The 25,066-nt window shown below is 65.8% G+C and overlaps 2 protein-coding genes and 2 non-coding genes across 7 annotated transcripts; 1 reads left to right on the forward strand and 3 right to left on the reverse strand.

The window, feature by feature from the left end:
• The first annotated feature begins 208 nt into the window (after window positions 1-208).
• Window positions 209-372, forward strand: LOC127383426 (U1 spliceosomal RNA). The gene has a single exon (XR_007889194.1). It is a non-coding gene; the product is annotated as a U1 spliceosomal RNA (small nuclear RNA).
• Window positions 373-1,397: 1,025 nt separating this feature from the next.
• On the reverse strand, window positions 1,398-1,561 carry LOC127383427 (U1 spliceosomal RNA). Its single transcript, XR_007889195.1, has one exon. It is a non-coding gene; the product is annotated as a U1 spliceosomal RNA (small nuclear RNA).
• A 585-nt stretch (window positions 1,562-2,146) lies between these two features.
• Window positions 2,147-9,312, reverse strand: MAPRE3 (microtubule associated protein RP/EB family member 3). Its single transcript, XM_051615695.1, is given in 8 exon segments — window positions 2,147-3,103; window positions 3,722-3,874; window positions 3,986-4,137; window positions 4,563-4,623; window positions 4,625-4,765; window positions 5,833-5,978; window positions 6,055-6,182; window positions 8,528-9,312. Coding segments are annotated over 8 exon segments (1,155 nt in total). The 5' UTR covers window positions 8,833-9,312; the 3' UTR covers window positions 2,147-3,034.
• A 3,046-nt stretch (window positions 9,313-12,358) lies between these two features.
• DPYSL5 (dihydropyrimidinase like 5) lies at window positions 12,359-22,880 on the reverse strand. Of its 4 annotated transcripts, none has more exons than XM_051615692.1 (13): window positions 22,847-22,880; window positions 19,056-19,320; window positions 18,076-18,234; window positions 16,891-17,070; window positions 16,740-16,808; window positions 16,598-16,642; window positions 16,407-16,482; window positions 15,670-15,826; window positions 15,053-15,194; window positions 14,662-14,804; window positions 14,364-14,571; window positions 13,117-13,288; window positions 12,361-12,469 (listed from the first exon to the last, which is right to left on the reverse strand). In XM_051615692.1, the coding sequence occupies exons 2-13, from the start codon at window positions 19,314-19,316 to the stop codon at window positions 12,384-12,386; spliced, it is 1,698 nt and encodes a 565-aa protein (XP_051471652.1). In that variant the 5' UTR covers window positions 19,317-19,320; window positions 22,847-22,880; the 3' UTR covers window positions 12,361-12,383. The 4 variants fall into 4 exon arrangements, with proteins under 4 accessions (XP_051471654.1, XP_051471652.1, XP_051471653.1 ...); XM_051615693.1 differs by lacking the exon at window positions 22,847-22,880 and adding an exon at window positions 22,452-22,470 and having other exon boundaries at window positions 13,117-13,285; XM_051615691.1 differs by lacking the exon at window positions 22,847-22,880 and adding an exon at window positions 22,452-22,470.
• Between the last annotated feature and the right edge of the window lie 2,186 nt (window positions 22,881-25,066).

Raw genomic sequence — 25,066 nt, forward strand, 5'->3', positions numbered from 1 at the left:
GCGCGGGGCATGACGGGACACCCGCCGCGCCAGCCCCGGCGGGAAACGGGGGTGCGAACACGGGGGTGCGGTGCGTGGAGCGCGAGGACGGGGCGGGAGGGCGGGTGCGAGGCGGAGGGGGCGGGAGCGGGGGCGGGTGCGGGGCCGGTGTCCGTGAGTTGAGAGCGAGTGCGGCGGCGTGTGTACGCGCTGTCGGGGAGAGGAGCTCATACTTACCTGGCAGGGGAGACACCATGATCAGGCAGGTGGTTTTCCCAGGGCGAGGCTCATCCCCTGCACTCCGGGTGTGCTGACCCCTGCGATTTCCCCAAATGCGGGAAACTCGACTGCATAATTTGTGGTAGTGGGGGACTGCGTTCGCGCTCTCCCCTGACTTATTGCGGTTCTAAAAGTAGATGATGTGTGGCTCTGACGAGGAGGGGGCTAGTCCTTCTCTGCTCGCTGACCAAGCCTCTCTGTCTCCTCCCGCCCTCCCCGCACCCCTGTACCTCAGCGCCCGCCCCCGCTTCGTCCCCCGCCCGCACCGGCGGCCCCGCACCGCTCCCTGCCCGCGGCCTCGCCCGCAGCTCCGACACACGCAACCGGACATCGCCAGCGCTGCCCAGCGGCACGGACGTACCGCCAGCACCGCGACACACGGGAACTGCCTCCGTGCTCTCTCTCCACTGATCACCCGGTGACAAAGACAGATCCCAGCAGGGCAGGGAACATCAAGGTAGACGCTAGCGCTGCTCTCCACGTGGAACAATCCTGATGTTCTCAGGTGGCCCGGCTGTCTCCGTGTCGCCCAGACGCTGGTAACATCGCGCTGTGACAAGCAGCAGCTCCCGCTCGGACCTCGTGCTTCGCCTTCACTGGAGGCCTGAGCCAAAGTCGCTCTTCATGGAGGCTTGGAGACATTCTTCTCATTCCACAGAACCCGGGTCTGAAATCAAAGAGTTCGGAAGCTGCTGTTCTGTTTCGGAAAAGACAGTTCCATATGTTTTCATCTTTTAATTTAGAGACAGCTGCACGTTTTAACACTTTCCTACAGGGAACGGCCCAGGATCTGGAATAGGGCTGATAAAAGAGGAGCGTTTTCTGTCCTTCACATCGTATGATCAGTGGAGAGAGAGCACGGAGGCAGTTCCCGTGTGTCGCGGTGCTGGCGGTACGTCCGTGCCGCTGGGCAGCGCTGGCGATGTCCGGTTGCGTGTGTCGGAGCTGCGGGCGAGGCCGCGGGCAGGGAGCGGTGCGGGGCCGCCGGTGCGGGCGGGGGACGAAGCGGGGGCGGGCGCTGAGGTACAGGGGTGCGGGGAGGGCGGGAGGAGACAGAGAGGCTTGGTCAGCGAGCAGAGAAGGACTAGCCCCCTCCTCGTCAGAGCCACACATCATCTACTTTTAGAACCGCAATAAGTCAGGGGAGAGCGCGAACGCAGTCCCCCACTACCACAAATTATGCAGTCGAGTTTCCCGCATTTGGGGAAATCGCAGGGGTCAGCACACCCGGAGTGCAGGGGATGAGCCTCGCCCTGGGAAAACCACCTGCCTGATCATGGTGTCTCCCCTGCCAGGTAAGTATGAGCTCCTCTTCCCGACAGCGCGTACACACGCCGCCGCACTCGCTCTCAACTCACGGACACCGGCCCCGCACCCGCCCCCGCTCCCGCCCCCTCCGCCTCGCACCCGCCCTCCCGCCCCGTCCTCGCGCTCCACGCACCGCACCCCCGTGTTCGCACCCCCGTTTCCCGCCGGGGCTGGCGCGGCGGGTGTCCCGTCATGCCCCGCGCTTTCTGATTTGCATGGACACGCCCCTCGCGCTGGGCAGGGGCGCAGGGGATTCCGCAGGAGCCCTGGGGGGCAGGTCGGTCTCTGGGCTCCTACGTTTCAGCACCACCAGCAACATGCGCACTATATTCTAAGGCAAAAATGAAACCCAGGCTCTCCACCTGGCCGCAGCCCTTTGATCTCCTCACCGCCCCCCAAAGGGAGCATCCTGCGGCAGGAAGCGACCTCGCCCAAGACCCCACAGCGGGGTCCACCCCTGGGGTGCTCGGAATCTTGCCAAGCTCCGCTGCCCCCGCCCCAGCACAGGGGTCCGCAGGCGCAGCCCCCCCAGGCCACCCGCAGCCCGCCCCCTCCCGCCGGAGCCAGGCAGGGCAAGATTTTATCACACGAGTTTATTTTAAATAAAACCGAACACAGATGCAGGCTTTGCGACCGGAGTGACAGACCAGACAAGCGATGCGATGAGGGGGGGGGACACAACGGCCGGAGCAGGAGCTGCGGGACCCTCGCGGCACAACCCGCCCCAGCGCTCGCCTGGCCAGCGGGGGGTCCTCGGTGGCCACGGGCAAGGGGAGGGGACCCGCAGCAGAGAGTGGCACCGCCGCCCCCATGTCGCAGAGGGGACAAGCTCCCACTCCGGGATCCTCCGTCCTGGCCTGGGGTGGCTGGTTTCCCACCCCTCCCCCCCGCCCGCTGCCTGCGGCCACGTCCGAGGTTTCTTTTTTTATCTTCGCAGGAACCTGAAGCAAAAACCTCTTGTCTCTTGAGCTGAGACCCCCACACAGGCTGCCCGAGGGAGCACCGACCCTTGTGCCGCGGTACCAGCACCCATCCCTGGGCCGGCAGGGTGCGGGCAGCGCAGGCAGCAGGCTCCCCCCACCCCCCGGGGAAAACCACTCCAGGACTCGCTCTTTCTCTCAGGCTGGGGGCGGGGGGAGCAGCGGGGCGGCCGCGGCAGCCGCACCGGAGAGGACAACGGAAAATAAATACAGGGTGAGGGTGACACGGGCCAGGCCCCGGCGGGCACAGCCCGTCCCCACCCCCCACCCCCCCCCAACGTGGGCACAGCCGTGCTCCTGGTGGAATGGACATCGGTTGATGATGGAGACCGCGGCGTTCCCCCGGTGCTGCTGGCGGCCACAGCGGCGGTTCGGCCGCCGGAGGCCGTGGTGGTGTGTGACGGTGCGGGGCGAGGCGCGGGCTCGGACCTCAAATGTCTGTTGGGGGGGGCGGAGCAGGGCGGCATGGGGCGTGGGACGTGCTGGGGTTAGTACTCGTCCTGGTCCTCTGGCTGCTGCTCCTCCAGCTCATCGTCCTCTGGTGGGGCGAAGCCCTCCTGGCATGGGGGGACACGGGCACCTATTAGCCCAGGGATCCTGGCTGGCTCCCACCTTGTGTCCTGTCCTCCTCCCCAGTAGAAGGGGCTCAGCAAAGCCCAAACCCCCTCCAGGGAGTGAATGAATCATGGAGTCCCAGACTGGTTTCAATTGGAGAGACCTTAGCTCATCCAGTCCCACCCCTCTGCCATGGGCAGGGACACCTCCCACCAGACCAGCTTGCTCCAAGCCCCATCCAACCTGGCCTTGAACACTGCCAGGGATGGGGCAGCCACAGCTGCCTTGGGCAACTTGTGCCAGTGTCTCACCACCCTCATAGCCAAGAATTTCTTCCTAAAATCTCATCCCAATCTCCCCTCTTGCAGCTTGAAACCATTCCCCTTGTCCCATCACTCTCTGCCCTTGTCAAAACTCCCTCCCCAGCTTTCCTGTAGCCTCTTCAGGTCCTGGAAGGTGTTCTAAGGTCTCCCCAGAGCCTTCTCTTCTCCAGGCTGAACGACCCCAAGTCTCAGCCTGAATGAAGAGAAGCACCTGCAGGGAAGAGGGGTCCCATCCCACAGGAGGCCAGGGAGCAGGTGAGGGTCTGGGGCCACCAGTGGCGGGGTCCTGGCTCTCACCTCTGTAGCATAAAGGACACTGATGATGCCAGTGATGATGGGGCTGTTCTCGTTCTCATGCTCCTGGCAGATCAGCTCGATGTCCCGCAGTTTGCTGAAATAGAAATCTCGCTCCTTCTCCAGCCCGTCCACCGTCAGCTTCAGGTCCATCAGCTGTGGGGACGCCAGAGCTGTCACCTGGGCCTGGGAGGGGACTGAGGGGAGGGCTCGGCCCCATCCCAAGGGCTATGGGCACAGGCAGGAATGGGCAGGGGTCCTGCCTACCTGCTGGTTGAGCTCCAGGATCTGTGCGTCAGCCTCAGTGCTCCCATTCCGGGCAGCTGGGGAGTTCTTCCGGAGGATGCCGCTGGGGACAGTGCCGAGGCGAGCTGGGTTCGGCGTGTTTTTAGGGCCGGTGGGGGAGGTCCTCTGGGGGACTGGGCAGCACATGGGTACCAACAGGTCACTGCTGGGCCGTGGGGCACAGGCAGGGTTCCCCCCGGCGTCGTGCGGGGTGGCAGCGGGCAGGCAAAGCGCTGGGGGCTGAGCCATGGCTGGAGACTGCCCTGCCTCAGTTTCCCCAGGCAGATCTCACCCGCAGGCCCCTTCTCAGGGGGTGCTCGTTGCCTGGCTAAGGTTTGCCACAGGGTTCCGGCACAGGAGCATATCCCAGGGGGGTGGCACTCATGGAGGGGGGGGGGACAAACTGAGTACCAAGTGTCCCTGCAGACCCCCCCACGGCAGGCAGGCAGGCAGCAGGGTGCAGGCAGGGACAGGGAGTGGTGGGCGACACATACACACACGGCCACGGGGTGCAGGAGGGCAGTGGGGGTCAGCACTCGCCGGGGGACCCTGACATTACCTGCAGTGCCAATGGGTTTCTTGGGTTTGTTGAAGATGTGATCACCTGGGTTTGGGGGGGGGTGCAGCATCCTGGCCCTGCCGTGCCAGCAGCGGGTTGTACTCCTTCCCGTCGTAGTTGGCATCAAAGAACTTCTTGAACCACTGGATGAACTCGAAGTTGTCCTGGAATTTACCTTTCACCAGCCTCTCCACTGCGATGATCTGGGGACGGGGGGACATGGAGGTGTTGGGGAGCTACTCCCACACAGCCCCCCCTGTAAACTAGTCAGGTGGCTTCTGCTAAACCTTTGTCCCAGTTTTTGGGAGTCCCACCACCCACTGCCTTCAGGGTGGGTCTCAGCAAGCTGTTATGATGTCCAGTCTTCCCGGAGGCCGGTGCATGATGAAGGATATGATGGATCCACTCATGCTCTTTGGAAGTTATATGTGACCAAACCCATGGTTAAACCCACCCCTCAGTCCCAGGACCATCTGTATGCACCATCTCTTCCCTGATCATAGAATCATCAATCCCAGACTGGTTTGGACTGGAGAGACCTCAAAGACCACCTAGTCCCAACCCCCTCTCATGGGCAGGCACTCCTTCCATTAGACCAGGTTGCTCCAAGCACCATCCACCCTGGCCTTGAACACTTCCAGGGATAGGGCAGCCACAGCTGTTCTGGGCAGCCTGGGCCAGCGTCTCACCACCCTCACAGCAACCTCAGATCTCATCTTAATCTCCCTTCTTGCAGCTTGAAACCAATCACTCTTTGCCGCTGTCAAAAAGTCCCTCCCCAGGCATCAAGGGCCCACTGAGCTAAGAACAATTGGCCTTTGTGTTCCCAATCTAGATCTATCTGGAACACCTCGGCAGCCTGGTCCACCTAATGGTTGTTTCTATACTCCTCGGTAGCTGGTTTTCAGGCATCTGGGCATCTACATGCCCTACCTTCACCCAAACTGTCATGGGCAGTACCCCATGGCCATCCCATGTACACCCCACAGACAACCCCATGGACACCCCAATGGACAACCCCATGGACACCCCTATGGACATCCCATGGACACCCCACAGACAATCCCAATGAACACCCCAATGGATACCTCCATGAACACCTCAATGGACACACCTATGGACAATCCCATGGACACCCCCCAGACAACCCCAACGGACATCCCCATAGACACCTCCATGGACACCGTGATGGATACCCCAATGGACACACCCATGGACACTCCCATGGACACACCAACAGGCACCTCCAGGGACACCCCCATGGACCTACCTTGTCCACCCCCATCTTTTTGAAGGCCGCCTGCAGCACCTTGAAGTTGTGGATATACTCATGCTCCAGTTTAGCCTGGAACTTGACCTTCCGCAGGTGGACGCAGCCAGGAAACAGCATGTCCATGAACTGGCAATAGGCAGCCCCTGCGCCAGACCCGCATGGGGGGGTCAGGGGGGGCAGGCAGACCCCCGCCCCGCCCCCAGCCCCCCCGGCGCCCACCGGAGCAGAGCTGCTCGATCTTGGTGTAGTTGAGTTGCAGGGAGTCATTGACCCAGGCCAGCATGTCGTGGCGGCTCAGGTTCTCGCTGGTCACCGACGTCGAGTACACGTTGACGGCCATGCCCCAGCTGCCAAAGGTGGGGGGGTCACACCGGGATGGCACCCGCCGGGACCCCCACCTTGATACTGTGCCCCCCATCCTGATGCTGTGCCCCCCACCCATCTCCCAGCACCAAGGGACACGGGGGGGGCATGGGGGGGCACCAGGGTGAGGCAACCACAGTGCAGCCCATGGGGACCCCACACCCCAGCTGCACCCCCAGCTGTGGTGGGGGACAAGGGTGGGGGCCCTGGGAGCCCCATTGTGTCCCAATCCGCCAGGTACTGCCCTGGGGGGGTTGGACACGGCTGTGGTGCAGGATGTGGCTTAGGGTGGGGGGTCCTGGGGGGCAGGACAGATGCTGCCCTTGTGTTTATGAGCCCCTGGGCCCATAAGCAGCTTAGGGCCCCCCCCGGGCAGCCCCTGCTGGCTGCTTAATCCTGCGGGGAGGGAGTGGGGGGGTCCATGAGAGCTGGGCTTAGAGGGGCAACATCTGCCGGCAGCACACTGAGGGGGGGGATGGTCTGGTGAGGGAAGGGCCTAGGAGGGGTGGGCTCTGATAGCGGGCAGGGGGGCTCTGGGGGGTACTCTCGGGGTGGGGGGGGGCTTTAGTGGTGGGGAGCTCTGGGGCTCCATGGGGGGCTCTGGCAATGGAGGGGGACTCAGGGGTAGGGCTCAGCTGGGCACCACGGGGCACTAACCCCCCCACCCCTCTGTGCTGCAGAGCTGGGGGGGCATCAAGACACGGTCCCATCCCCCAAACACTTCAGAGAAGGGACTGTCCCATCTGTGAGAGGGTTCCATCCTGCTGTTCCCCCCCCATCCCCCCCAGCAGCGGTGTTAATCCGCTTCTCGGCTCCCGGGGGCTCCAGTCCAGCTGCCAGGTGGGGGGGCTGGGTGGGGGAACATCACCCCCCCTCTCACCCCTCCACAGCCCTGCTGTCCTGCTGCTGCATCATGCGGGGCTGGGGGGGGATCTGGGAGGGGGAGCATTGGGGCAACACTGTCCATACCCTGGGGCCGGGGCGGGGGGGGTCTAGGGGGGTCTAGGGGGGTCTAGGGGGGAAAGGGGGCTTGCCTGCACTCAGCACCTGGAAGGGGGGTCTTTGGTTGGTGGAGGGGAGCATTGCCTGTGGCCTGGGGGGGTGACACCCCTGTTCCCCACAGAGGGGACCATGAGTGCGATGGTGGGCGAGCCATGGGGTGCAACACAGCCCCCTCCCCCACCCCGTGACTCAGCACCAGTGATGCTGGCACAGCCACACGCCCTGGTCAGTGGAACCACCACCAGCAGCTTGTCCCCTCTGCCAGGGCTGGGACCCCCAGTGCCCCCCAGCCTGGCACAGCGCCGTGTCACTAGCACACAGCTGGGGGGAGGCTGGTATTTTTAGCCGTGAAAGCGGCTGGAAATGAGGCCACTGCGGCCACTGCCATGGCCAGGACCAAAGCCACCAACAGCCTTGTACTGGGGGGTATGGGGCTAGAGGGGTGTGGGGCTGGGGTGTCCCCCCCCTGCTCTGGCAGTGCCGAGCTGAGTCACGCGCGGCACAGAGCCAGGGCCACGCGCACTGCGGTGCGGTGATGCCGGGAGAGCTGCGGTGATGCCGGGAAAGCCACAGTGCTCGGCTGCTGCCGGGGTGAGCAGGGAGCTGTGGGGGGGGCTCCTGAGGGGTGGGGGGCTGCCTGCCCACCCCAGCGAGGGGCGGTTGGCCAGCTGATCTCCTCCCCCGCCCATGACCACTGCTGTCCTTTCCTGAAATAGCTGGAGCAGCCGGCACACGGCAGAGCCGGAGCAGCGCCAGGCTCCCCCGCGCACACCGGGACACACACACAGGGGCCCAGCGCCCCAAACCCAGCCCCCTCTGCCCGTGCTGGGAGCCCCCCAGCCCCCCAGATGCCGCTGCCCCATGCCTCGGTGCACTCCCTTTGCCCAGGCTGGCGCCGGCAGCCGCTGGGAGGGGTTTGGTGTGGGGACGGACCCGGGTGTCACCGCGTCCCGGGTGTCACCGCGCCCCGGGTGTCGCCGGCTGCACCCTGACCCCGCTCCGGCACGCGGCGCGGCCCCTCCAGGCTCGTCCCCACCCTCCCCAAAGCCGCGCTGGGTTCAAGGCTCTGCACCGCGGCGCCGAGTACGCCCTGGCGTAATGACAGGGCAGCTGGAGCTTGTGCCAGCCCCAACGCTGGGTGAGGGATGCAAAAAAAAAAAAAAAAAAAAAAATTAATAAAAATAATAATTTCGCCCCAGTTCCCTGGCTGCTCTGGAGCAGGGCCAGGCATGCCAGGGGTCCCCGGGGACTGTGCTGCCTTCGATGCTGGCCGTGTCCCAGTGCGGTGCCCAGCCAGCCGTGGTGACAGGGACACGGGGACGCTTACCGCTGCATTCTCATTGTCTGGCTGCTAATCCCGGCCTCAGTGGGGAACAAAACGTGGCTCTGCACCGTCCTGCCGGCACCGGAGTGGTGGTGCCAAGGCTGCAGCTGCCCAACAAGGCCTGGGGCGGCCTGTGCTGGCCCAGCAGCACCGCAGCACTGGGGCGAGCAGAGCTGCTGTGACTGGCAGCTGCTATTTTGGGAGCCGTCCCGGTGGCTTCTCAAGTGACAAATCCGCCAGGGGGGTGGCAGACCAAGCTGGCGGGGGCCGAGCGCCATGCCCAGCTGCTGTGGTGATGCCCGGATCATCTAGCTCCTCCAGCACAGGGCAGGGGTACCCAGGGGCTGGCCATTTGCCACTGACCTCCTCCAGTATCCCTCTCAGGGCCACGTCCCGGACCCTAAGGGAAGCATCCCTGCGCCGTGCCATGCCATGCCATGCTGTCCCAGGCCACACCAGAGTCCATGCATGCAAATGGGTTTGCTGGGGTGCAGGCAGCACCCAGCTCCTCGCTGGGATTGTTCCCCCAGCACCTTTACCAGTTTCTCAGGGGCGTCCATCCCAGCCCATGACAAGGGAAACCGGGAGTTGGTGGCACCTGCTGGCAATGCCGGGCTGGAGGGAATACGGGATGACCTGGCTCCTGCTAACCCAAATAACTGGGAACAGTCCCGGTGGGAGCACATGCAGAGTGTGGTGCCACCGGCACTGCCTCCCCCCACCCAGTTCCTCATCCTGCAGCATCCCTGGAATCTCGATCCCAATGGATGCTTCAGCTGTTCCTTGGCACCCCACAGCCAGGGATAACCCCACTGGTGGGCCCGTGCCATGGCACAGGGTCCCTGGCACTGAGCCCCTCGAGGACAGGCCACACATGCCCTGGTCACCGGGGGGAGGAGCACGGGGAAGGCACCAGCCCCCAGCCCCGCACAAGCCGGCACCGTCTGATGCCTGTGCTGCCGGCCTGGCCGTGACCCGCCAGGCCGCGGTGTGGCACCACGCCGGGGACACTGTCACCGAGCCAGAGCCACCATGGCTGTGCTGGAGCCACCGCCGCCGTGCCAGAGCGACCACCACCGTGCCAGAGCCACTGTCACCGTCATGGCGCCATGAGAACGAGGGACAAGAGCGTGTCACGGTTTGGCCGGTCACCGCACCCACCAGCCGCCATCCCGGGAGCATCTCCCGCACCGACACCCACTCCCAGGGGCTGACAGCATCGGCCGAGGGGTGCCAGCGCTGCACTGGCAGCAACCGGGGCCTGCCAGGCCCCGCTGAGCCCGTGGGTCTCCGCGGCCGATGCCCGGTAACCGGTGGCGATGCCCGATAGGCGGCAGTGATGACCGGCAACCGGCGCCGCGCGATGCCGGGCGGCCCCGACGGTGCCGGGACTACAGCTCCCGGCGTGCTGTGCCGTACCGGGGCCGCGGCCTCTGCGGACGACGCAGCGGGGGTGGCCCCGGTGAGCGAGGCCGGACCCCGCCGCCGGCGGCACGGCGGGACCCGATCGCTGCATCCCCCTCCGGTCCCCTCCTGCTCCATCCCCCGTGGCCTTCCCGCCCGCTCCCGGGGGCCAGTGCCGGGATGCGAGCGCTGACAGCGGCCCGGCGCGGTCCCTCCTCCCCTCCCCACGGCGCGGGCACTCACCGCGCTCGGGCCGCGGCCGCGGCCGCCGCTCCGCTCCCTCCGCACCGCGCCGGGACCGGTCGGGCCGCCCCGCGCATGCGCCGGCACCGCTGCCCCCCCCAGCGGGTGGGACCGGCAGCGGCGCTGCCCCGCCCCCGGTCGCCATGGTAACGAGGGCGGCCACGCCCCTCCCGCTGCCTTGGCAACTGGGGGCCAGGCCACGCCCCCGTCGCCGTGGCAACGCCGGCCCCGGCCCTGTCGCCTCCATAGCGCCCCCTAGAGGCGGGCGGCGCCACCGCAGCCACGGCGCGATCCCCCGGGGCCCCCGAGCCCCTCTGAGACCCCTCAGGGCACCCGAGAGTCCCCGGGAACCGCCGAGGCCTTCTGGAGCCCCAGCGTCTCCTGGCACATTTTGGGATCCCAAGAGCTCCCTCTACGGGACACCCTCAAGAGGCCCCAGAGATCCCTGCCTCCTCAGCCCGCAGCCCCCAGGTCTCCCCTGGAGATCCCCAGAAGCCCCCTCGGACGTTGGGACACGCAGCCCAGGACCCTTCGGGATCCTTCGCACACCCCTGCACCTCCCACTCCCCCGTCCTACAGATCCCATGCCCCCGACCCCGTTGCTCCCATTGTGTGTGTGTTCATGCAACTGAGCAGCTCTATGTCCCTGCGCATGTCCCCACAACCTGTGTCCCCATGTCCCCACATCCCATGTGTCCCCATGTCCCCACACTCTGTATGTCCCCGTGTCCCCACATCCCATCTCCTCACACCTTGTGTCCCTACATCAGGGCTGTGGGTGCTCCTGCTGGCTTCATGAGCCTCACTGGCCCCTGGTGCTGCCTGGTGGCCACATGCTGGACCTGGTGGTGCCGTGGTGGCCACACGCTGGCAGCTCATCCCAGGGCATCCCGCAGGGGCTGCACGTCTGTACCTGTACACACGTGTGCCGGGCTCCTGTCCCAGGGCCTGGCAGGGTCGGGGCTGTTCTTGGTGGGGACGATGCCAAATCCCTGCTTTCCAACCCCCCCAGGCACCCCCAGACCTCCCAGTTTCCCCAGACCCCCCCAGTTTCCCCAGGCCTGCACCAGGGCCGGGCTGTGAACGGTCTTTAATGAGCAAACAGAAACGTACGGCAGGTGCTAACGGCCAACACGCAACTACCCGGGGGGCAAGACCCCTGCCACGGACCCCCACCATGGGTAGGAACCCCGACATCAGGAAGGACCTCTGTGATGGGCGGGACCTCCACACCAGGCAGGACGCTTGTGACAGGCAGGACCCTCTCACCAAACCCCTACACAGGGCAGGACCCTCACACCAGGCTCTGCCCACCGGCCCCCACCCCCAGGGACCACCCAGGGGAATGGCACAAGGGACGACACGGGACAGGATCGAGGAGGGGGGAGCACCACTGGGGGAACGGAGCCCCTGCTCTAGGGGGGCACACGCACTTGGACCCCCACCCACTGCCTCAGGCTCCCCAGCAGGGGATGTGGGGAGGGGTGAGGGGGGGTCCTGGCACATTGTGCACAGAGGGGCGGGGCCATGTGTGCACACACGTGTGTAAAGGAGATCACATGTGCACATGTGTGCGCCATGAATATCTGAGACCATGCACAGTGTGACACATGTGTGTGCACAGGTGTGGCAGCGATGATCCTGCCAGCATTGTGCATGGAGGGATGCACACACATGTGCACACATGTGCCATGAACATCTCACCAAGGCCATATACATGGTGTGACACACACGTGTGAACACGCGTGGCAGTGAGGAGCCTGCTGGCACCATGCACGGAGGGATGCACATGTGTGTGCATGCATGTGCAGCGGTGTGCATGCCGTGACGCTGGGGAGGTCATGGTGGGGGGTCAGGGGTGGGAATCAGGGTGGGGGTCAGCCGGGGGCGGGGGGCCGGGAGGCGTCCCTGCGCCCCCCCTCACTAGTGACACGAACCACTCAGAGCATTTCCACGGGATGCACAAACAAGTCAAAACTCCACGGACCCAAACCCAACGTGCAAACAGAAAAGGGCCGGGGGGGGGAGCCACGTTCCCCCCCACCCCGTCCCCACCACCCCCTGGCCGGCCGCGGCCCCCCGGCCCCCACACACTGCTCCCGGCTGCCGCTGTGGCCCTGTGGATGGGCCGGGGGCCTTCGGGGGTCCCCGAGGGGGGGGACATGGCGCGGGGCCGGCGCCTGGTCCTCAGTTGGGGGACGGGACCCCGGCGCTACCAAATGCCGCTCGACCGGCCCCCGGGGGGGGCGAGGATCCGGGCCGACGCTCGCTTCGGGACGTGATCATCGATCTGAGAGCCTGACAGGGGGACAGAGAGACAAGGGACAGGAGTGAGCACCGCAGCCACGGGAGCAGGACACAGCCCTGCCCTGGCACCCCCGGCACGGACCCCCTGGCCATGGACCCCAGTGCATGGAGGGATGGATGAGGGCTGGAGGGGAGTGGGAAGGAACAATTGTGCATTGGCAACTGCCCACCGCTGAGTCGCCACTGGACGCTTCCACACCGCTGGCTCACCACAGGGACACCCGCACCCTGGTGGCACCAGCACCGTGCCCAGACCTGCTGCTCCACTGCTCCCCAGGCTGGCGAGTTGGCCAGCGGTGAGTTGGTCGTGGTGGACAGTTGGCAGTGGGCAGGTGCCCCTGCCCTGCTGCAGGAGCACTGGGGTGTGGGGGGGACACCACGGGGTGGTGGTGACGGCACTTCGGAGCAGCAATGGGGAAACTTTGGGGTGGCAATAGGGACACCCTGGGGTGGTGATGGGGACACTTTTGGGAGGCAGTGGGGACACTCTGGGGCAGTGATGAGGACACTTTAGGGTGGTGAAAGGGACACCCTGGGAGGGTGAAGGGACACTTTGGGGTGGTGAGCACCCAGCCAGCACCGGCGAGCGCTGGGGGGGCTGGGGCAGAACCAGAGGCTGCCAGGCCCCCCGCTCTTACCGGAGAGGCTGAAGCTGGACTCGTGCAGGTCCCTCATGCCCCCGTGGCGTGTGGCCGGCCGGGTGGGGGTGTCGGCCAGAGGCGTCCCCGTCTCCTTTTTGCCGGTGTGCACCACGGCGGCCACGTCCCCCAGGTAGGGGCTGCGATCCACCCCCCGCAGCTTCCAGCGCTGCTGGGGGCCCGGGGGGAAAGCAAAGAGAGAGCATTGGCCTGGGCAGGGGGGGCACTCGGTGGGAGGGTGCAGCAGAGGGGACACTGGGTGCCCTGTGGGGCCAGGGGTGCCAGTGCCTTACAGCGGGGTGTGGGTCAGCTGGGTGGGTGAGGGAAGGATGGGGACTGGGGGGGGCCTGCAGTGTGAGGATGGGAGTACAGTGAGAGAGGGGGGTGTGGCATGGTGTGTGGGGGGGAAGGGGGCTGTAGCGTCAGGGGGGGCGCTGCAGCTGGGGAGAGGTCTATGGTGTGGGAGGGGATGAGGCTGAGGATGAGGCTTGTGATGTGTGGAGGGGCTTGCAACATTGGGGGTCCTGCAGCATGGCGAGGGTGAGGTTGGGGAGGGGGCTGTGGAGTTGGGATGGGGCTGTGCTGTGGGCAGGGGGCTGTGGCTGGGCAGGGGGATGTGCTGTGGGGAGGGGTCTGAGGCTCGGGAGCAGATGCTGCCAGTGCTGGTGCCATGACAGGGGCTGAGTGGATGACCTGGGAAGCGCAGCCCCTAACCTCTGGCAATGCCAAGCTGAACCCCTCCCCCAGCAATAAGGTATGGGTGGGGCAAGTTCAGGGTGGTCCCTGCCCTGTTACCCCCAAGCTGGACCCCCCGGCACTGGGCATGAGCCCCCAGCCCCCCTGAGAGCGTTGGGACCCCCTGGCTGGCCCTTTCTCTGGGAGCAATGGCAATGGGCAGCCCCCCCATTGTTGGGCAGGAGGGCACAGGGGGTCCCCCCACTACCACTATGAGGGACTGCCCTGGGAGGGTGCAGGGGGGGGACCAAGCAAAGGGTAGAACTGGGGACAGCCCTGGCACCTTGGCCACATTTCAGGATCACCACAGTGGGACCACCAGACACCAAACCCCATGTGCCAGCAGCACATGGGAGAGGGCTGGTGGGGAGGCCTGCCTCATGTCCCACTCTGCCTCGTGTCCCACACCACTGGGACTCCCACGGGTGTCACCTCCCACCCGTTCTGGGTCCACTGGCCCCAAGCCATGGCATGGCACAGGCACAGCCTTCCTCACCTCCCCCCCAGCTTACCTTCTCCCGCTGCACCAGCTTCTTGTAGACCGTGTCAGGGAAGGAGCGGAGGGGGCAGAACTGCCCTGTGCCCTCAGCACACATGAAGACCCCGTTCTCATAGACCACCCGCCCACGGCTGATGGTCACCAGAGGCACCCCATGGCACCGCATGTTCTCGTACAGGTTGATGTCCCCACCCTGCACCTGGGTGCTGGCTGAGATGGTCCTGGGTGGTGGTGGTGGAATGGGACAGGGTGGTGAGTAGGTGCTGAGGGGTCATGGGGACCCCCCCCCTGCCACCACCAGCTGCACCTACTTGGTGGCCTCGGGGTCCCAGACAACGACATCGGCATCAGCGCCAGGGACGATGCGGCCCTTGCGGGGGTACAGGTTGTGGAGCTTGGCAGCGTTGGAGCTGGTGACAGCCACGAACCGGTTTTCATCCATCTTCCCCCCCACCTGCCACCAGAGCCGGGGTGGGGCAGTGAGGATGTGCAGGGTCCTGCCCCCTCTCCCTGCCCCCCAGCCCTCCAGCCCATCCCTAATGCCTGGGGGCAGGAGAGTGCTATGCCCTCTGGTGGGATGCACGCTGGAGGGGGCAAACCCTGTCCTGTGGGAGCTGGGAAAGGGCCCCCTATCCCCCAAAGCTAGAGACCCCCTGCAAAGCTGGAAGCCCCCCCCCCAACCAAAGCCAGGCCCCCCCATACCACACCACGCTCCCAAATGACGCTCATGCGGTCCTGCACCCCGCTGACACCGTGGGGGATCTTGGTGAAGTCCTCTCGGCCCATGGCCTTCTGCTTGGTGCTGAAGGGACGGTGGTCTGAGGCCACCACTGCCAGTGTGTCACTGTAGGAGGAGGCGACAGTGGTGGCCATGGCGTGGCTGACACTGGGGGGCTCAGGGAACAGGGATGCATGGGGAGGTCAGTGCCCAGGGATAAGGGAGCCTAGGGAGGGGTTGCCCAGGGAGCAGTGGGGTGCCAAGGGAACTCAATGACTTGGGAGCGGGGTGCCTGGGGAGCTCAGCACACAAGAAATGGGGCACACACAGTGGGGTGCCCAGGGAGCTCAGCCCCAGGGAATTGGGGTGCTTGGGGAGTGGGGTACCCAGGGAATGGGGTACTCCTGCTGTGGGGTGCCCAGGGAGCTCAGCACCCACACAGTGGAGTGCCCATGGCGTGGGGTGCCCAGCCTGGTGCTGGGGTGACGGTGACACCTTGTGACACTGGACAATGCCTGGATTGCTCCAGCAAGCTCGGGAGGGGGTGCTGGGCCTGGGGGGGTGTGGTGGAGAGGGGCAGGGGTTGCTGGGGGTCCCTCACTTGGCCAGCAGGCTCATGAGGTAGGCGGAGGTGTTGGTGTCGAGGCGCAGCGGTGGCACGGTGACGAAGGCGGCAGCGTGGAACCAGTCCTGGTGGTAGTAGTGCAGGCCGGTGAGCGTGGCGTGCGCCGTGGTGGTCTCGCCATAGACCACCTTCCCTGCCAGGAGAGACACAGGTGTGGTGGAGGGGCACGGCCAGGGAGGGCGCACACCTGCGCTCTGCATGGGGCTGGGGGGGCTATTGCTCTGTGTGCCCCCAGCTGGGTGCCAGCACCGTGGTCATATGTGTGCACACGTGTGTGAGGGCACATGTGTGTTCCTGTGTCTGTTCCCAGCTGCATCCCTGTCTGGGCAAGAGCCCACGTGTCCCAGCATGGCCACAGTCCTGCAGCTCCCCGTGCCACACGTGTCCATGCCTCTGCAGGTGACATGGCCCTGCACGTGCCCATCACCTTCCTGGTGCCCACAGTCCCTCTGTGTGTGTCTGTGTCCATCCATGTCCTGTTTATCCACACATCACATCAGTGTGTGGCTGTGTCCCCACATGTGCCCATGTCCCTGCAAGTGTCCCCATGTCTGTGCATGTGTCCACATCCATCCATATCCCCTTTCCCCACATGTCCCCATCACTGTGTGCCCCATGTCTGTGTTCCCAAACCCATGTGACATCCCCCATCCTGCCCCCCATGGGGCAGGGCGGGGTGCCCACTCCCACAGGTGCTCACCCAAGCCACTCACCCTGCATCTTGGCAGCAGCAATGACGTCCCCTGCAGACATGCTGGAGACATTCACCAGGTAGACGGGGCAATGGGTCTGTGGAGATTGGGGGGGATCAGTGTCACTGTCCCCTGGGCTGCTCCAGCTCCATGGGGGGCGAGAGGAGCCCCCACAGAACTAGGGTGCCCACCCTTAAGATTTGGCACCTTACCCTGTTGGCAATGGTGATGACACGGTGGGTGGCTTCAGCTTCCAGCTGTGGAGAGAAGCCATTGGTGAGACCTCCTGGTGACAGTGGGATGCTCTGGGACATCCCACCTGTCATCTAGGGACACCATCAAGTTATCACCTACCTCCTCTGGCCGGCTGATCTCGATGCCCTCTGGGCCAGTGATGCCCAGGTCCAAAGCCTCCTTGGCTCCCTAGGGGAATTTTGGGGGGGTGGGTATCAGGGTGATGGAGTGACATGGGGGGAGTAGGGTGGCCCAGGTCCCTGTTGCTCACCTCAGCCACCAGTTCGCCGTTCTCAGCGTGGACCCGGGCTATGGCCCCGAAGTCACGGCAAGCCCGGAAGACCTGGTAGAGCTCACTGTCCCGCAGCATGTAGAGGTCCTTGTAGGTCATGAACATCTGGAAGGAGTTCACCCCCTTCTCCCGCACCAGTGTCTCCATCTCCACCTTCACCTGCACCACCATGGGGGGGTCAGGACATGGGGACCCCACCACGGGGCAGGGAGCCGCACTTGGGAACATGGGATGTGGGATTCATGTGGGTGCCATGAGGGGATGTGGGGAGTGGCAGGTGCTGGGGGATTTTGGCTTGCCCAGGTTTGGATCTCTGGTGTGTTCGTGCTGGGGGGCACCCTGGAGGGCACCCACTCTGTCCCCATCCATCCCCAGCTCTGGGTGGGACACAGGGTACACCACAGCCCGTGCCCATGGGGACAGGGGTCCAGCGTCAGCACCCATGGGGCTGGGGTTCCACGTTCTGAGTGGTCCAGCACCTATGGAGACCGGTCTGGAGCTAGTGCCCATGGGGATGGGGGTCCAGGCACTGATAGGGGCCAGTGCCCATGGAGATGGGGGTCCAGGGTCAGCATCCATGGAGATGGGGGTCTGGGCACCAAGAGAGGCCAGAGCCCACTGGGGTTATGCTGCAGGATGGAGTACCCCCAAGCTGTGACCACCATGCCTGAGAACCCCAGTATCCTCCATGGAGTAGCAAGCACTTCCCCATCCACAGCTCCACACTATGGGGGTCCTCCTGCCCCATGAGGATCCCCTGACCCGCTGAGCCTGGATCAAGACAGCTCCAGAGGCGGGTGGGGGGCTCAGCACACCCCACCGAGCGGCTAATGGGATCAGCAGGGCTGGGAATTAGACCCAGTGGCAGCAGCTGCTCCCAGTGCCGGAGCCATGCCAGGAGTGGCCAGAACTGTCCTCGGCATGGTTGGAGTCATGTGGGGGGTGGCCAGAGCTGTACCATGGTGGCCAGAGCTGTGCCGGGGTGGCCAGAGCTGTGCCAGGGTGGCCAGAGCCATGCTGTAGTGCCTAGAGTGGTGCCAGGGGGTGGCCAGAGCCATCTTGGGTGTGTCCAGAGCAGTGCTGAGGGCTGCTCTAAGCCATCCTGGCGGTGGCAGAAGCCACAGCAGGGGGTGGCTGGAGCCATGCTGCAGTGGCCAGACTCACCTTGGGTGCCCACCAAGTGACGCCCATGTGCAGGGCATAGTCACAGCAGACCTTGGGGTCAGCCAAGCCACGACACTTCTCGTAGGCTTCCAGCAGTGAGGTCTCCTTGTCTGGCAGGACGTGGCCGATCACCATCGTTGTCCCCCCCACCAGGGCTGCCTGCAGGTTACGGGGGACACTAGTGGGGGGGGGTGACAGGATTTTCTCCCCCTCCCCCCACCCAGTGCTGCACTAATCCTGCTGGGCTGATCCTTGGGCCACCAGGCTGGCACAGCCACACTTGGGGCATAGCGTTGCCCACTGCCTCCGTCACCATCAGGGACACCCCACATTGCCCTGGGGTGCAGCTGCAGTGCCTTGGCCTGGTAGTGGCAGCACATCTGGGCACACAGCACATCTGGAGAGCCCCATCCTGCTGCCCACCTGACACTGACACCCCCTCCAGCACCGACCACTGCATTTGGGGTGCTGGGGGCCACTCTTCCTGAAGCCCCCTGGTGCAGGATGGGGGTGGCCAGCACTGGCTGCTCTGGGGGGTCCAGGGAGCCCCCCTGCCACAGCAGGCGTGGGCAGCAGGACGGGCACTGCCAGTGTCCTTGGCTCACCCAGCCCAGCTAATCCCCAAAGCTCCTTTACCGGCCAGCCTGGCGTGCCGGCAGGGATGGGGTTTGGCAGCCAGCACGGCATGGGTTGCCCACAGTCACTGCACCGGCCCCCTGGGACACCCCTTTGGCATCCCCCCAAGCCCCTTGCTGCAGGCGGGGTGGCAGAGCTGAGCCCCCTGCTCAGGGGCACACCAGGGCCAGGCACAGCTGGCGCTGCCAGTGCAGCACAATGGCTGCTCTGTGTGTGGTGCCGGAGCCAGGCAGCTCCAGCGCTGCCGGGGACGAGGCGGGATGCTGACAAGGAGGGGACCCGATGGACGGGAACAGGGGGCCAGGCTGCTGGGAGGCAGAGGGGTATGTGGGGCCAGGCCATACCTTGGTGCCATGGTAGAAGTCATCCACGCAAGTGGCGTTCATGAAGGTCTGGTGGAAGTGGGTGCTAGTGTCGATGCCACCGGGGATGACGAGCTTGGCGGTGGCATCGATGACCTTGGCGCCACCAGGGATCATCAGCTCACGCCCCACTTGCTGGATGATGCCATTCTCGATGTAGACGTCGGCCTCCAGTGTGCAGTCATCATTCACCACCTTCCCCCCCTTGATCAGGATCCGCATGGTGGCCGCCGTGGCGAGCATGGTGCTGTGGGGGCAAGCATCAGCCCCAGGACCACCCCCTTTGCCCACCCAGGGTGTCCCGGGTGCTGGCCTCCTGCCCCACTGCTTTGGAGACCTGCACCCTGGAGCTGGCCACCAAGGTGGGCTGCCAGACCCCCACCCCACCAGCCCCATGCACTGGAGGGTGGCCAGGGCTGGCATGGTGGGCGACACATGGTGACAGCTCTGTTGGAGCCCCCAGTGCCGCCTGCCCCTGCCCAGCAGTGAGGGGTGTCCCCAGACACGATCAATAATTTGTTATGTAGTTGAAGGTCAAACCCATTGATCCGGCTGGGCACTGCCAGCACGTGCTGGCTGCACTGGCACACCAGTAGCACATCCCACCCTGGGAGCATGAGGTGGGCTGGACCCCCCCCCTCCAGGACCCTCCAGGAACCCCCTGAGGGCATGGAGGCAGCTGGGCACCCCCCAGCCTCACCAGCATGACCACAAGGCAGAGCCCACAGCAGCACCAGCACCTAGCAGGGCCCCAGCACACCCTGACCCCGGTGTCCCCAGACCCCCTGGACAGGGATGGCACGTGCTGGCCTCGCCGTGGCACTGGTGCCAGCGCTGGGCCGTGGGGCAGCGGATGCTTCCAGCGATGCCACAGTGAAAAAATGGCCTGCTGGAGAGCCACGGTGGCCGGCGGGGCCTTGACAGCAGCTGAGCATTCCCAGCGCTGCGGGCAGGAGCAGCTGCCAAGGGGAGGGCGATGGGCTGTGCCCACCACACCCCACAGCCGCGCTGGGGGGCACCAGGACCCCTTCCCAGGCTGGCTCCTGCCCCACGACTCCACGATGGCAGGACCAGTCAGATGGAGCCAGAGACCTGCTGTGGTGGGGTGAGGGACCACCAGAGCCCCCCACCCTCAGCCCCTCCAGGCCCCAGGGCAGAGATAGGCTGAGTGAAGGAATGGGGGTGCAGGGGGAGGCGGGGAGGGGCGCACGTCCCCCCGAGAGGAAGGCAGGCGGCTGTGACAGACGGATCTGGAGCACAGCAGCGTGCGGGGGGGCAGCCTGTGCGGGCTGCCAGCGGTGCCGCGGCGCTGGTGCTGCACGGGCAGAGCCCCCCGACACAGGTGGGATGGGGGACATGGCACACGCTGTACCCTGCTGTGCCCAGAGGCACACACGGGGATGGTGCTTGACCCACCCCGGAGCCCCTGGCCCGTTTTGCGGTCCCTAGCCCACCCCGGGGCGGTGCAGGCAGCACGGCACTGCCGGATGCAGCCCGGCTGGATCGGAGATCCGGCACAGACGGGCGGATGGGTTCCAACCCTACAGGGTCCCTGTCGTGGGGGGGATGGAATGGAATGAGCCTGGCACTGGCAGAGGGACAGGGCATCACTCGGTGATGCTGGCTGTGGTGAGCTGGACCCCATGGACAGCCCAGGGCTGGTGGCTCCACAAACTGCCCATAGTGCTGGCCACCGTGGAGTTGCCACCATCCTGGTGTGCCCTCCTTTTCTGCCCCCTCCTTGGGGACCCAGCTGGCCACCCCCTGTCCTTAGCCCCATGACAGCCATGCCTCCCCGGCATCCCTCTCCCCAGTGCCAGCAGCTACCGCTCCAGACATCACACCAGTCCCTGTGCCAGGCCCAGGCTGCCCACCTGGGCCCTCCCAGTTCCTCCCCAGCTCCCCCAAGGGCTCTGCACCCCTGGCCCCCAAGCCTGTGTCTGTGTGGCACAGCCAGCACCAGAGGCTGGTCACTGAGGTGGGAGGTTTGTGCCGGACAACAGGTTCCAGAGAACCCCAGTGTCAGTGACAGGGGGGCTGCAACCGTCCTGGTGACACCCCTGCCTGGCCCCCCACTGCAACCAAACCCTCCCATGGCACAGATCCCTGGGGGTGGGGGGGCTGCGGTGGCAGCTCCCGGTACACAAAGCAGCACAGCCATCCCGGGGGGGCTGGCAGCCCCCCAGGACCTGCCGGCTGCTCTGCTGACCCCCAGCTGGGGGGTGTGGGGACAGCTGTGACCCTGGGAGGACAAAGGGACCCCTGCCCTGGTGGGGGCTGGCTGGGGGGCACCTGTCGGTGACGGGGCAGCTGCTTGGCCTTTGTGCCGGGCTGGTGAGGCTGCGGCACGGAGCTGCATTGTGCTGCGAGGCCAGGCCTGTGCACGGCCCCCTGCTGCCCCTCTGCTGCCCCCCGCTTTTATCTGCTCTGGGAAGACCCCAGGCACTCCTTTGTCAAACCACAGCCGCTGCCTGTCCCTGGAGATGGGACACTGTGGCGTGGATATCGCCCCCCACCCCAGAGATGACTCTTGGGGGTGATGACTGCAATGTCCACCCCCAGTCCTGCCCTCTCCCCAGCTCTATGTGGGGCACAGCCAGGCTGGGGGACAGGGTCCCACTCTGGAGCTGCCGGGGGCTCACCAACACCTGCACCAGAGCCAGGGTGACTGAGCCACCACCCCGTGAGGGATGGGGCTGCCCTGTGGTGATGGGGGACCCCGACCCAGGGGTTCTGGGATGCTCTGGCAGAGCCACCCTTGGGGTGCTGGGGGGGTGCTGAGTGGCCCATGCCGGTGGCTGCGGGCACCTCAGCAGGGGCACGGCCACGCCCGAGCCATCGTGGGGCGCGATGCCACCGCCGAGAGGTAACGGGTGCACAGCGGGACCCCCCAGCCCCGTGCCGGGGCCCTGGTCACCGGGCTGTGCCGGCGGGTGCGGACACCGGCACTGCGGCAGGCCGGCGGGGCGGTGGGAACCCAGCCCGCGGGGCGCTGCCAGCGCTGGCGGTGCCCGGCCCAGGGCTGGGGGTTCTCCGGGCACAGACCGGAGCCGCTGGGGGGGTGGCCGGGGTGTCGCCCCTGGTGCGGGGGGGGCTGTGCAGGACGCAGTGGGGTCGGCGGGGCGAGGGGCGGACGCGGGGGACCTCGGTGAGTGTGGCCGGGGCGCGGGAGGGTCCAGCCCCCCCCCCCCAGCCCGGGGTGGCCCCGCAGACAAAGCCCCGGTGCCGCCCAGCACAAAGGATGCTCCGAGCCGGGGCGGGGCCGCCCGGGAGCCCCCGCGGAACAATGGGCCGGGCCCGGCGGGACCCCCGCCCGCCTCCGCCACCCCTGCACCCCGCGCCCCGGCCGCCCCGCACTGCCCCAGCCGCCTCGTGCACCTGCTGCTCCGCACCCGATCGCGACACGGCGACGACGAGGGAGACGGGCCCGCTCGGGCGGGAGCGGGGGGACGGACGAACCCCGCCGCCACACCCCGCCTAGGGGAGTCCCTCGCGCTGTCGCAACACCATCGCCCTGTCGCGACAGGTGACTCGCCGGACGTAGACGGTGGGATGCAGGCAGAAAGGTTCTGCCCTGCGATACCCCACGAGGTGCGGGGAGAGAGCCATCGCCTGTCGCGATGCCTCTGCCTGTCGCGATACATGCACCTGTCGCGATTGTCCCACCCGTCACGATACGGTCGCGACAAGTCAGGTTCCGCCGGTGCGGGAACGTCCCAACCCGTCCCGTCCCATCCCCCGTCCCACCCCAGCCCAGCCCGGCCCCCCAGTACCTCCCGCTCCGCTCCCGCTCCGCGCCCGCTCCCGCTCCCGCTCCGGCTGCGCCCGCCGCGCTCCCCGCCCGCGATCGCTTCTCACACAAACCTGAGAGGCCGAGGAGGCGGAGCCTGCAGGTCCCCTCGACCAATCGACGCCCATCTTTCCCCGCTAGGGGCGGGGTCTGCCGCAGCTCTGGCCAATGACTGTCCCAGATCCCCTCTGGGGGCGGGGCCGGGCGCTCCCATCAAGGTGCGCTGCGCGCGGCCTGTCTGACGGGCGAGGGGGCGGGGCCGGCGCCGGGGACCCCGCCCAGCGGGCGCCACCTGCCCGCGCGTTGCCGTGGCGACGGGAGCGGGCACAAAGGCGGGCGGGGGCCCCGGGTGACCCCCGGCCCCGGCACTGCCCCCATGGCGCCCCTGCACCCCGGCGCTACCCCCATGGCGCCTCCTGCACCTTCGCATGGCTCTCATGGCCTCCCTGGACCCTTCGCATCTCCCCATGGGCCCCCATGGCCAACCCATAGCCCCTCCCGACCACCCGTTTCCTCCCCGTGGTAACCCCCCCTGCAACAACCCCCCATTCCCCGCGGTGGAACCCTCCGACACCCCTCATACCATCACACTCCCCATGGCCGTCCATGACAGCCCCATAAGGTGCTCTCAGCACTGCCCAGTAACACCCAGTAGTGCCCAGTGACACCCACCAGTGTCCCAGTACAGCCCAGTGGTGCCCAGCACAGCCCAGTATCACCCAGTAATGCCCAGTACAGCCCAATAACAGCCAGGGCTCTGACTGCCAGGGGCAGGATGTTCCCTTTGTCCCTGAGAGGTCACAGTCAGCTCTGCCTTGGAGCAGGGACTGGTCCTGCAGAGCTGGTCATCGGGGTTTCAGGTTTGGGTGGGAAGGGACCTTCAAAGGCCACTGAGTCCCATGCCCTGCATGGGTAGGGACACCTCCCAACCTGGCCTTCAACACTGCCAGGGATGGGGCAGCCACAGCTGCTCTGGGCAACCTGGGCCAGTGTCTCACCACCCTCACAGCAAAGAATTTCCTCCTCAGATCTCATCTCAATCTCCCCTCTTGCAGCTTGAAACCATTCCCCCTCATCCCATCACTCCCTGCCCTTGTCAAAAGTCCCTCCCCAGCTTTCCTGTAGCCCCTTCAGGTCCTGGAAGGTGCTCTAAGGTCTCCCTGGAGCCTTCTCTTCTCCAGGCTGAACAACCCCAACTCTCTCAGCCTGTCTCCAGAGCAGAGCTGCTCCAGCCCTCACACCATCTCTGTGAACTCCTTTAGACTGTGGCGCCAACAGCTCCATGTCCTGATTGTGTTGAGGACCCCAGCACTGCAGGGGGGTCTCAGCAGAGCAGAGCAGAGGGGAACAATCCGCTCCTGGCCCTGCTGGTCACGCTGCTGGGGATGCAGCTCTGGATGTGGCTGGTTTCTGGGCTGCCAGCGCACAGTGCTGGCTCATGTTCCCATTTGTCATCCACCAGGTTCTCCCCAGGGCTGCCTCCCCCCATCCCTTTCCCCCCAGCCCATGTGGACACCTGTTGTTGCCCCAGCCCAGAGGCAGGACTGTGGGGGTGGGAGCTCTCCTTGTCCCTGGGGTCCAGACCCCTCAGCTCCTCTCCTAGGCTCTGTCACTCAAGACTGCCCCCCACCCCGCAACCTGGGGGTCTGGCGTTGGGACTGGGAGGATCCCCAGGACTTGTGACTTGGTGTTGTCCAGCTCAAGGGGAAACTGAGGCAGGGGCTGCACAGGGCACTTTCCTGACCCACGGCTCATGGGGCAGAAACGTGAGTCCCAATTTGCTGGGGGCTCTACACCCCCACACCCAACACTGGAACTCCACCATCACCAGGACTCCACCATGGCCTGGACTTCACCACCCAGTGGGATCCCACCATCTGCTTTAGCACCTCTCTGCAAACCAGAACCTCATCACCTGCTGGGACCCAAGTGCCCACCAGGACCCCACCATTGCCTGGGACCACCATCCATGCACAGATCCCACCACCCATTAACCTGCTGGGATCCCAGCAACAGCCAGAACCTCATTGTCCCCTGAACCCCACCACCCATTCAAACCCATCCAAGCCATGCTGGGACCCCACCACCCACCCACCAGGACCCCTCTGCCCACTTGAGACCCCACCACTACCTGGACCACACTACCCATCCTGGGATCCCACCACCCATTGGGACCTCATCACCACTAGAACCTCATCACTGC

Source organism: Apus apus, chromosome 3 (assembly GCF_020740795.1).
Source record: "Apus apus isolate bApuApu2 chromosome 3, bApuApu2.pri.cur, whole genome shotgun sequence".
Lineage (NCBI taxonomy): Eukaryota > Metazoa > Chordata > Aves > Apodiformes > Apodidae > Apus > Apus apus.